Raw genomic sequence first — 12,634 nt, forward strand, 5'->3', positions numbered from 1 at the left:
TCAGGGTTCTGTCGCCTGATGGGACTCCTGTGCTGCCTCCACTATAGGGTCCTGAGAAAGAGTATGAAAAAGTGTCTCTGTGTAGGCAAGTGTGTGCATGCATGCACTGTATGTATGTGTGTGTGTGTGTGTGTGTGTGTGTGTGTGTGTAAGAGACTGTCTTTGTGTAGGGAGGGGCATGTATTGCTGTGTGAATGAAATCTGCAGCCAAACTGACTTTTATTCCTTCTGCTGGCTTGCGCACACACAAAAATGACGACATAAAACGTGTGTATTCATTTCATAACAAGTTTTTAAAAAAGAAGGGAACTCTAAAAGAAATGTATTATTTCTTTTAACAAGTGAATGTGGTTGACTAGTAGTTGCAAAGAGCCAATGTATCAGACATGTCTCCCCACCTTTGTCTAGCTACATTATACTCTCTTTTTACCTGTATGTCCAGCACCTACCACCCTGGAGCCTTGATTTTAGTTGGGGCCTGTAGGCACTAAACAACAATTGTAATACTAAATAATGTGGAAGTATATTTGTTAGTGCATGTTAGAGGTGTGGATCTGCATGCAGGTGTGGGAGTCTATTCCTACAGATTTAATTATATAGAGCCCACACCCCCCAAACCTGTGCCCTGAGCCCCCTCCTGCACCCCAAGCCCCTCGTCCCCAGCCTCACCAGAGAGCCCTCACCACCCAGCTGGAGCCTGCACCCCCTCCCACATTCCAAACCCCTTGGCCCCAACTCACAGACCCCTCCTGCTCCTCACACACCTCATCCTCAGCCCCACCCCAGAGCCTGTAATCCCAGCTGGAGCCCTCACCCCCCAGCAAACCCAATATCCTGCCCCAACCCAGAGCCCTCTTCTGCATCCTGAACCCCTCATTTCTGGCCTCATTTGGAGCCCACACCCCAAGCCCAGAGCCCATACCCCCTCACACACCCCAACCCCCTGTCCCAGCCCAGAGCCCTCTCCTGAACCCCAAACCCCTTATCCCCGGCCTAACCCCAGAGCCCACACCCCCAGCCGGAGCCCTCACATCCTCCCAAACCCAAACCCCTTGCCCCAGCCTGGTGAAAGTGATTAAGGGTGGGGGAGAGCAAGCGACAGAGGGAGGGGGGATGGAACAAGCAGGGATGGGGCCTCGGGGAAGGGGCGGGGCAGGGGTGTTTGGTTTTGTGGGATTAGAAAGTTGCCAAGCCTAAGGTCAGCAGGAGGTGACATACCTCCAAAATGTTCCTTTTAGGCAGAACGCAACAAAGACTTAGCTTCCTGCCTGGCCATCGGTGTATCCTATGCCTCACTATGTAGGCCTATGTGCATACAGAGCCACAGATAAAAGGAGAAGAAATCTACAGAACTAAACAAACAGTTTATCACTACAGACAAAGGATTGTTCTGGTCTATTGGAGTGCAAAGTGACACACTGGGTCCTTCACCAAGGAGTAGGGTGGCCAACTTTCTAATTTGTGAAAAATGGACACTGAGCGCTGGAACCTCCCTGGCCCATCCTGCCTCTTCCCCTTCCTGCCCTCTCCCTGTTCTGCCTCTCCTCTCCATCGCCCACTGCTCTCTCTGCCTCCCTCCCTCCGCCAGCTGAGCAGGGCTCGAGGGGTGGAGGGGTGACCAGGACAGAACGTTCAAGGGGAGAGCCACGTTCTAGGGTGTGTGACTGGGGCAGGAAGAGCCACAATTGGGGGTGGGGAGGGAGGCGCAACTGGGGCAGGATGGGGGCAGCACTCCAGGGACAAGGCACAAAGGAGGCTGAGAGAGGGGCCTGGGCAGCGAGCTTCAGGATCCCTCCCCCCAGGTGCTGGCCGCCAGTACCTCTCTCCGCTGGAGCCAGGCAGTTCCTGAGAGCTCCTCCAGCTCCCGCAGCAGCTGCTCTTCCCACTCTCGACGGTAGAGCAGAAGCTGACTGCGGACAGTTACTCAGGTAACCGGACTTTTGGTGTCTGGTCAGTAGTACTGACCAGACACTGTCAGGTTCCCCTTTTCAACCAAACTTTCAGGTCAAAAACAAGACACCTAGAAACCTGACCACAGAGGCCAGATGACAGCATGCTTGTCTCACGAAAGAAGGGACATAGCCAGTCTGGCTGTAAAGTGCTGCAAGCATTTTGGGTGAGCAATATTTGGTTTGTTATATTTGATTTCACTGTAAACATATCCAAGTGCTGTGTATCCAGCAGAGCGGTGCTCTGAAGTGGGACTGGTAAACTGGGGTGCACTGTGTCTTTGGAAACAGCAAATCTGTGAATGGTAGGAGGGTCCAGTGGACCAGGGACTGAATGTGCTAATTGCTAACCTGTCAAGTGACAGCAGGGCCTGGGAGACCTAGTGGGGAATGCTTGTATTGCCTGTGGAGATGGGGCGCTGACCCACAGCAGGCAAAGACAAGGCTTCCTCACGGTAAAGGCAGGTGGTGTCAAGGTGCCACACAAGGCTGCATACCCCTAGGAAGTGTCTCACCCACATTGTAGCAATTTCATCTAGAGCACATTTCCCTAGTTTGCTTATGAGAACATCATGTGGGACTGCGTCAAAAGCCTTCCTTAAAAAGAAAATAAAAATTCAAGATATAGCACATCTACTGTATTGTGTCCAGTTCTGGGTGCCACATTTCAGGAAAGATATGGACAAATTGGAGAAAGTCCAGAGGAGAGCAACAAAAATTATTAAAGGTCTAGAAAACATGACCTATGAGGGAACATTGAACAAACCCAGTTTTTTCAGTTTGGAGAAGAGAAGACTGAGAGGGGACATGATAATAGCTTTCAAGTACATAAAAGGGTGTTACAAGGAGGAGGGAGAAAAAATTTTTTTTCTTAACCTCTGAGGATAGGACAAGAAGCAATGGGCTTAAATTGCAGCAAGGGTGGTTTAGATTGAACATTACGAAAAACTTCCTAAACTGTCAGAGTGGTTAAGCACTGGAATAAATTGCCTAGGGAGGCTGTGGAATCTCCATCATTGGGGATTTTTAAGAGCAGGTTGGACAAACACCTGTCAGGGATGGTCTAGATAATACTTAGTCCTGCCATGAGTGCAGGGGACTGGACTAGATGACTCTCGAGGTCCCTTCCAGTCCCTTCCTGCACACAGCAATTAAAGCTACTGAATAAGAGGCATGTCACTGTCAGCCCTCCCATGTACACCGCATTAATGGCACACACTTATTTTGAAGACTATTTCCCACCACCTCCCCCTGTCAACATAAAGGTCTGGTTGACACCATGACACACCTATCAGTAACTATTAGGATGAGACCAGTCCGACTGGACTATATCCATGGCAACAGGCTATGAACTTTCAACACGTCAAGGTTTTTTCAGCTGACATTTCTACATGTCTCCACAATTAATGAGAGCCTTAAATGATCTCCGGAAAAGCATGTGCTGGTACTTATAAAACAGACAGGTTAAAGGCACTCAGTGTAGTGCCCAGACACCCAGAGTGTGACACTCAGGCCAGGTACTGAACTCCCACCATATGAACAGAAGCCCTAAACACTGTGGCAATGCTGTGGGGCCATTTCACAGGCTGAGGCGGGCAGGGGGCTGCACGAGGAGATCTCCCCTTGGAAGGAGAGGCACATTGGCATGGCAAAGGCACTGCAGGGAGATCTGCCACTCTGTGGATCAAAGGCCTGAGTAGGGACAGACAAAAGGCTCCAGCTGCTATTTGATGAGTTGTCAGAGTTTGGTTTGTTGGCAGGGCAGGGAAGAGGAAGGATTCATTTTACCTGCACAGCCATTTGGGCTTTGCATTTGCCAGGGACAGCATGGCTTCCAAGAAATCTAATGAAGGCCATTCACATGCCAAATATTTCACTGCAGATCAGTTTAGCACTTACATCCAGCTCCCCCAGGATTCTGGGTAGAGCAGCAGCACTTTCTCCTCTTTGAGTCACCCTGACTAACAGGTCAGTTCAGTTCTAGATTCCATCTCTATGACTCAGCCAGTCCCCTCCATCACCATCTCGTCATCCCCATTTAAAAAAAAAAAAAAGGCCAATCACTTGCACACAAGCAAAGTCTCTAACAAGGAGAGAAGGAGTTTTACCAGACATTCAGGGTCTGGTTTTCAGAGTGCTGAGAATCCTCTTCTTTCCTCCATAGACCTCAGCTGGACTTGTGACTACTCAACACCTTCAGAAAAAAAAAAAAAAACGGGTTTTTTTATTTAGAGAGAACCCTTACTGTCAGCCCAGCTCATTCAAGTAGGAACTGACTCTGACACTTGCGCAAGCTGTAACATTCTTCACCTGCAGCTGGATGAAATTCTCTCTTACCTCTAGAATTTGTGTTTGCTTTGAAATCATTTTCCAGCTAATCTTTACAACCAAATGCTCCCTGGACAGGGACAATCATCAGCAACAGGAAGTGTCTTTTGGAAGGTAATTTTCCTATGTGAACCCATCAGCAAACAGAACTCCACAAAGTTAAGAGAATTTGTTACTTACACCTTCGAAAAGTCTCCATTAAAAAGGAAAACTGCTGGAATTTTTAGTGCTTTTGAGTATAGAAAGTTTCAGAAAAATGTACATAAACAAGTAATAAAAGCTGTTGTTAACTTTCATGATTTTATCATGAGTCTCATGATACCTGATGTTTTTCCAAAAGGCCCAGCCCCCTGGAGTCATGCAGTTATGTGAGAATCTCAGCTTTCATTAAAATAATATTAAAAAGTTTCTAGCCTTATAATTTCAGAGAAAAGCTTGAGGGGGGGAAAAAAGGCAAAAAAAGCAAAAGGAAAATAAAAATGACTCAATCTTTTGATTTTTTTTAATCTCATGCTTTTTAAGCCAATCTCATGATTTCTGAAAGTGAGAGACTGGCAATACTGAGATTATAAAGCAGTATTTAGAAAGATACCGGAAAACGATTTAAAATCTGCACTGATCAGAATTAGGAAGTTTTCCCTCTAGAAATCTTAAGAGTCAAATGCTACCCAAACAAACATGCTGAAAAAACTGATTAGCAAGGTAGTTTTATACACATAACCAGACAGAGACCGACAATGAAGTTGTGTACCACTGCTAAACAAACACTCCCCATACAAAGTACACTGCTCTTTCATCACTTCCCCAAGGAAGGTATTCAGAAGCAAATAATTTCCTGAGAGTGTTTCTCTCTTCACAGTAACAAGCCAATGTCATGAATGGGAACATTGTGGTTGCCAGGTAGAAGGGAGTTGAATTTCATTAAGGAAAAAAAAATGCTTCTGAAGGAGGTGGGGGAATACAAATAAAAATGCGTGGGCGAGAGGGGAAAATGCAATATTTCCTTGTTTGGAAGCAATCTCTCAGGAATACCTCCTACAGGCCGCAAAAAGAAAAGGAGTACTTGTGGCAGTACTTAGAGACGAACAAATTTATTTGAGCATAAGCTTTCGTGAGCTACAGAGGTATTACAAAAAGTACATAATTTAACAGAGAATAATCCCCGCTACAGAAGCATTATAAAAGTTGGTTTAAAAGTTCTGAAGAAAGATTCTCATTCTGTAATAACGTATTAAGGATTTTTCCATAAGGGTTTTTAAAAGGGTGCTCACTGCAGTTCAAGCCCAATCTCATTATAACCATGGGGGCAACCCAACAGGACTCCCAGTGCTTCCACCTTGTTCACTCCAACTGAAGTAAGTAAAAAGAAAACTGAATGCATCTGATGAAGTGAGCTGTAGCTCACGAAAGCTTATGCTCAAATAAATTGGTTAGTCTCTAAGGTGCCACAAGTACTCCTTTTCTTTTTGCGAATACAGACTAACACGGCTGTTACTCTGAATCCAACGGAAGTGTTTCTCAAGGGTCACTGCTTTATTAAAGCAGCTTGCCACACCGCTCAGGGTTTGTGAGAGGCAAACATTATTTCCTTGAAGCATAGAGGGAATTCCCAGGGGAAGGTTCTTCTGCTGATCTTTGTTTTTGCTGGTTTCATTAATTTGGGATCAATTTGGCACCAAGTTTTACCCTCAGGCAGATACATGCTCACTGCTCCCAGCATGGTCAATCAATAGTGACCAAGCAAGTGTGTGTAGAGGTCAAGCATCTGTGTACTGCACCTTTAATTATAGAGCAACCGCCCCACCTGATGCAGGGGCTCTTTCAGCTGAAAAAAAAACAAACAAAAAATGCCTTAGGCAACAGGCTTAATGAGCAGTCTGGCTTGTAGAAGCCAGCAGACTCCATTACGGGAGCATGATGTATCTCATATCAGGTTATTCACTAAAGGCAGGAGAGAAGGCTCTGTTCGATAGGCATAGCTGTGCTACATTTATTACAAAATGGAAGCTAGTCCAGAGCATTTGGGCTGGGTATCAGCTCAGAGAAGTAGCCTACAGTTTGGCTACATAGCTGAACCTTGAATCTGCAAATCTGGGTTGGAAATTTGGTGAGAACATGCATTTCCAGAGTCCTGCAGGTTAACTGTCATGAGACACAAACTGGAGGCAAATCAAGTGTAACCAAGTATTTCACAATATTAACAAAAGATTCAGTTCTAGAAATGGGTCAAGGTTCAGGGAAGTTATTTTCCACTCCCAAACTGGTTTGCCTAAATCCAGAATAAACCTCTGTAGTCTTAAACTTTGCACGCTATTATTGCTAGTAAAAATCACAGTGAGCCCTGCCTTGAGAGCCAGAGAGAAGCCTTAGAACAAAGTCTGTGCTTGAAATGGCAGAGGAACACATGCTGTGCCTTCAAGGATAATAATATGACCAGAGACTCAGGAGAGCAGTTAGCCTGTGTGTCGGAGGGAGCAGATGATGATTGTTGCCTTAATAGGGGACCCAGTTAAATCAGAGCATCCCCCTAGCACAGTGAACACACTCTTAGAGGAGACCCCAAAGTTATATTTTAGACTCAGTGTTCCCCACTCTTGCAATTTTATCCTGAGTTTCAGGAGTTGGGGATTTTTTCTAAAAGCCCCCGCTGCTGGAATCACAAGATGGCAGGAGAAATGCAGCTTTCATTTTGAAAAGTTTTAGCCTTCATTATTGCAGGGGGGAAAAAATATGACTAGAAAAGCACAACCCAAGTGTTTAGTAAAGGCTCAGAATCCAGAAGCCAGAGAGAACCCCAAATATATTTTTCAAATCTCATGATTTTTACATCAGTCTCCTGATTTTATTAGGGCCTAACTCATAATTTTTAATGCTTGGGGGTTGGCAATAGTGCGTAGGCCAGAGGTGGGCAAACTACGGCCCGCGGGACTGTCCTGCCCGGCCCCTGAGATCCCGGCCGGGGAGGCTAGCCCCTGGCCCCTCCCCTGCTGTTCCCTCTCCCCAGCAGCCTCAGCTGGCAGGGCTGCGAGCTCCTGCCGGGCGGCGCGGCTGCCAGTCCTGCGGCTCTGAGCAGCATGGTAAGGGCACGGGGCAGTTGGATAAGGGGCAGGAGGTCCTGTGGGGCAGTCAGGAGACAGGGAGCAGGGGGCGGTTGGATGGAGTGGAGGTTCAGGGAGGGGGGGGCGTGGTCAGGGGATGGGGGTGTGGATAGGGGTCAGAGCAGTCAGGGGACAAGGATCGGGGGGGTTGGATAGGGGGTGGAGTCCGGGGGGGGGGGCGGTTGGGGCGGGGGGTCCTGGGAGGGGGCAGTCAGGGGACAAGGAGGAGGGGGGGTTGGACAGGTTGGGAGTTCTGAGGGGGGCAGTCAGGGGGCAGGAAGTGGGAGGGGGCAGATGGGGGGAGGGGCCAGGCTGTTTGGGGAAGCACAGCCTTCCCCACCCAGCCCTCCATACAGATTTGGAACCCCAATGTGGCCCTTGGGCCAAAAAGTTTGCCAACCCCTAGTTTAGTCTCAAATAGTGCTGCATCCTGGAGCTCTAGCATAACAACTGTAGTACAACTTGTGAAGACTGTATGGTCTGTCTAGTCTCTACTGCAAGACTAACCCACGGAATGTCAGTATTATTTAGGATTGCCAACTTTCTAATAGCACAAAACTGAACAGCCCCACCCCTTCTCTGAGGCCCCACCCCACTCACTCCATTCCCCCTCTCCCCGCTGCTGGCTCTCCCAAATCCTCACTCAGTTTCATTGGGCTGGGACAGGGGGTTGGGGTGTGGGATGGGATGTGGTGAGGGCTCTGGCTGGGGGGTGCAGGAGGGTGCTCTGGGCTGGTGCCGAGGGGTTCGGAGTGCAGGAGCAGACTCAGGGCTGGGGCAGGGGGTGTGGGCTCTGAGGTGGGGATGAGGGGTTTGGGGTGCAGGAGGGGGCTCAGGGCTGGGGCAGGGGGTTGGATGCGGGAGGGGGTGCAGGCTCTGGGAGGGAGTTAAGGTGCGGGAGGGGGCTCAGGGCTGGGGCAGGGGAGTCAAGGTGAGGGAGGGAGTGCAGGCTCTGGAAGGGAGTTAGGGTGCAGGACAGGGTTCCAACCTGGGGCAGGGGATTGGGATGCAGGAGGGAGATCGGAGCGCAGTCTCCAGCCGGGCAGCACTTACCTCCGCAGCTCCCGGTCAGCGGCACAGCTGGGCTAAGGCAGGCTCTCTGCCTACCCTGGCTCTGTGCAGCTCCCGAAAGCAGCTGGCATGTCCCTGCGGCCCCCAGGTGGAGGGGCCAGGGTGCTCTGCGCACTGCCCGTTCCCACAAGCGCCAGCCAATGGGAGCTGCATAGCCAGCCCTGAGGGGTGGGGGGGATGCAGTGCGCAGAGCTTCCCTGATCACCCCTGCACCTAGGAGCCGGACATGCCATATGCTGCCGGGAGCTGCACAGAGCCAGGGCAGGCAGGCAGCCTCCCTTGGCCCTGCTGTGCCACCGACCAGACTTTTAACAGCCCAAAGCCAGCAGGGTGCATTTTCGACCAGGGGTCCTGTCGAAAACCTGGCCACCCTAATATTATATAAGTAGTAATACTATGATAGCTCCTTGAAAAGGTCTTAAAAGGAAACATTACTAATTCCCTTTTCAGCACCAGCTAGGTGCAGCCATTGACTAGAGGCAATCTGCTGTCCTGGAAATACACCCTTGCAATCTTGCTCCTCTCGCCCATGCAGTGGAAGTGATGCACTCACCTCTCCTGCTAAAACAAGACCTTTATTCTATGCTGAATTCCGCTTCTGATGACCTAGTTATGTCATCATACGGTGTAGTATTTTTTGGCTCTGAACCAAAAGTTCTAGAATGTCTAAACAATCCTACTGTAAACTAGGCACCATCTAATATAGTTTGATTGGTCATCCTTTATTTTTCACCCTTCTTCTCAGGCTTGGAATGTTTGTCAGTAATTATCCTGTGTCTCTTCTCAGCAACCCTTCTGTTTCACCTAAGTTAAACTGCAAAGATTTTGCTGCCAGTTAAAACTTGTTTAAGAGTAGGAAAACATGCTTTCCGCCCAAGAGTGTCATCAGCATTGTAGTTTAACAAAGTTGTCTCACTAGGATGCTGAGAAAATAGGGACTGCAAACTTCCTGGTTTCTGTGCTATGGTTATGTTGTCACAAGTACTGTACAAGTAGGAAATTAAGACAGGGGGATGTTGGATGGAATGAAGTCTTTCCAGCATCCACATGGTGTAAAATCCAGCATGAGAGAGGAGCTGAACGCCCTATTAAGCAGCTTTTGGGTGGCATTCCCAACAGAACCCTTCATCGTTTTTCTCCCCTCTCATAAGTTTCTTTAGTACTTCCTGTGGCACTGGAGAGATCCCAGAATGCATTGTTCTGTGATTTCTGAACTACCATCGAGGGAGGCTTCTGGCATTGCTTATTTTGGGATAAATGTGTTGAACCAACAAGACTTAAGCGCAGAGGGAAAAGGGAAGAACATAACATTTACAAGTTAGTTAAGATTAATATCTATGCCCCACACCTTGGTTTGTAGGATATTGGTTACAGAGTAACAGGTTTAACTCATCTTTGTTTTTGAGAAGGAAGGACCTCAGCCTACAATCAAGGCATAGGAGAGATCAAGCAGAGATGAACAACAGACATATTACAATGAGAGGAGATACACATCCTAGCAGCGGTGTGAGAGAAGCGGTGATAGGTAGTAACATTCAAGACTCAGCATGGAAGGATTACTAGGAGTTGTTTGGGTAGCTACACCCTCTTGAATTCCCTCCTCTGTGTTGTCTTCTACAGATAGCAGAACTAATCAATTCCACTTTTCCCTGCTCTTGAACTTATGTTTCCAGCACACATGGGGTCTTTTTGGTATTCTTGCAACTTCCAATAGAAATCATGGCATCAGAGACCTCTCAACTCACCTAGGAGAGCCTATGACTACCTGCCCATACACCTGCCACACTGGTGTCCTTAGAAGCTGGTACTCTTAATAGAGCCACCCCCTCCAACCCACAGCTGTTTTGGGAGGGGAGAAAAGGAAGATCAGCATATTCAAATAACCTCAGAACAGCCTCTTGTAACCTACCAACTTGTTGGGTCCGAACCCCATAGATTTAAAAAGCCAGTACATGACCAGAGATCTGATCCAACTATGAAACAGGCTCCAGTACTGTAAGACATTTGGGGGGGGTGAGGAGGAGAAAAAGGAGGTGCCAGACCCATAGCTATATATCTTAATACTTTGCATGTCTATAGTACCTTTCAGCAGAAGACTTCAAAATGCTTTACAAGAGGTTAATTACAGGTGATTTTACTTTATGAAAGTGCTTCCCATCCAGTGCCCTATACAGAGATGCAACCTTTATAAAATTTTCACTTAAACAGTTAGGATCCAAAAATCCAAATAAAAGACTCCCTGAAATCCATTCAAAAAACTCAACCCATCCAAATACTAATTCACTCCTGCCCACCAAAAGCCTAGCAAAACAGAAAGGCCTTGCCACCGAAGCAGATCCAGACTTTACCACTCCAAGAGGGGAAATAGTTTCCATACCGGAGAACCCCCTCACTGCCTCCAGCCCCTTCACAATTCAGCTATTAGTGAACCATGGCTAAAAACATTACAATATTTAGATTTAATGTGCTTTCAAGTTTCTATTCTAAATTCCTTGTGGGAAGGACCACATCTTACTCTATTTTTGTACCACATCAAGACCATGTTTGGCACTCAGTGAGCCCCTTCAGAGAAGTACTGTATTACCCCATCTCTCCTCCCTGGGTAAACTGAGGCACAGAGTTTAAGGCATCTGATTGACGTTGTGGAGTGAACCAGCGGCAGAGCCTTAACTCTCAGACCCTTACTCCAACTATTTGACAATGCAGCCACCCCGTTTACAATGGAAGGAGGAGAGAAGGCCCCAGACAGATTTAAATGAACACACCCAACAGCAAATTCAATCACACGCTCGTTGTGTCTGCTCACCACCAGATCCTTGCTCCCGCACGTCCACGTAGGCATCGTACACTTCCCTCCTGACGTAGTTGAGGAAGCCCACCTTCCTGGCAAACTTGCAGACGAAAGCTTGCTCGTAGAGGCAGTCCAGGAGGAAGCAGGCTTGGATGCGGTCTTCCTCCCCGGGTGGGTCCTGCTGCACCAGGGCCAGGTTGCAAGCAGGCTCCTTACAGCAGGCCCGCACGCAGTCCTTGCTCCGATGAACCCGGGGGGAGGACAGGAAGGTGGCCCCGTTCTTCACCGAGGCATCACTGTCCAGCACGAACTCAGGCATCCCTGCAGTGAAATGGGCCAGGCAGGTTTCGCCAAAGGACGCTCCCTCCTGCCCCAGAACGGCAGCCGTCAGCAGCTGGATCAGGAGGCCAGCCTGGAGCAGGGCTCTGCCGCTGGCCATCTTAACGCGGGTCTTTTCTCTCCGTCTCCAAGCTCTGCTCTTCCTGGGTGGCGCGGGAGGAGAGGAGGTGAGAGAAGACAAGTTAAAAGGCTGGCAAAGTAACCGTTTCTCTGCCTGGCTCTTTAGGACACACGCGGAGGAGAGGGGTCATATTGCAGCCCTCAGTTTTCCGCTCCTTGTGGCCCCATTTAACTTATTAACGAAGCATCATTAATATAAAACCGACCTTCCCAAGCGCCACGGCCCCGGATGTTCTGCTCCGACAGTAGGTTCTAGGTGGAGGTGTGACGCCTCCGGATTCTTCTTTGTTGAATACAGCCCAGTCCTCTGCCTGCTTAGCAGCCGAGGTGAGGCCTCCAGCCCAGGTTCCTACAGCTTTGTCTGACTTTCCCCTCTCCCTACGGCATGGGTCCCGCTTCCCTTTCCCCCCTCTAGTAGCTACTCCGTGTGCCTGTTCTCTGTTTTTCTCTTCACCACCACCACCACCACCTGTAGAGTTTCAGGTGAAACTGACTCAGAGCCTAGCAGCGTAGGGTGTTTCCCTTTCCTCTGAGCACATCCACCTTTAACCCCTTCTCTGCCTGCACCTTAGGTGTGTCCTTCAGGAGCAGACAGGCAGGAAAAGACAAAGGAGGAGATCCGGGTGCAGGAAGTGAAACCCAACTCCCTGAGGGGGGGGGGGGGAAATCAAGTCACTCCCCTCTATACCTGACTAACTAGACAAGAGGGAGGAGAAGGGGAGAGAAGAGGCTGCTAAGGGTCTTTCACCTCTTCAAAGGAGGAGGGATCTGCTGAGCAAAAAGCAACAGACCGCACACTCCAACTGAGAGACCTGCATGGTGGGCAGACTTCCAAGCAGCCTGCACTGCTCTCCTCATGATTCCTACAGGGGTAGACCACCTTGAGATGGGGAAGAAGGCAGTAGTGCTGCCGTTCTGTTTCCCTCCCCAGGGACAAA

The 12,634-nt window shown here is 48.8% G+C and overlaps 1 protein-coding gene across 3 annotated transcripts in view; it reads right to left on the reverse strand.

Annotated features, from left to right (window-relative positions):
• SPINT1 (serine peptidase inhibitor, Kunitz type 1) overlaps nucleotides 1–12,318 on the reverse strand; it is a 30,264-nt gene extending 17,946 nt beyond the window's left edge. Inside the window, exons 1-2 of one of the 3 annotated variants that reach the window (XM_084630640.1) lie at nucleotides 11,903–12,318; nucleotides 11,253–11,719 (exon numbers count right to left, since the gene is read on the reverse strand). In XM_084630640.1, the coding sequence (XP_084486766.1) occupies nucleotides 11,253–11,676 (424 nt within the window). In that variant the 5' untranslated portion in view covers nucleotides 11,677–11,719; nucleotides 11,903–12,318. Of the gene's footprint in view, nucleotides 1–11,252; nucleotides 11,879–11,902 lie in introns of those variants that run through there. The other 2 variants (XM_084630638.1, XM_084630639.1) reach the window with 2 other exon arrangements.
• Nucleotides 12,319–12,634: the final 316 nt, after the last annotated feature.

The sequence above is a fragment of the Lepidochelys olivacea genome (assembly GCF_965140295.1).
Source record: "Lepidochelys olivacea isolate rLepOli2 genome assembly, chromosome: 6".
In the NCBI taxonomy this organism is placed as follows: Eukaryota; Metazoa; Chordata; order Testudines; family Cheloniidae; genus Lepidochelys; species Lepidochelys olivacea.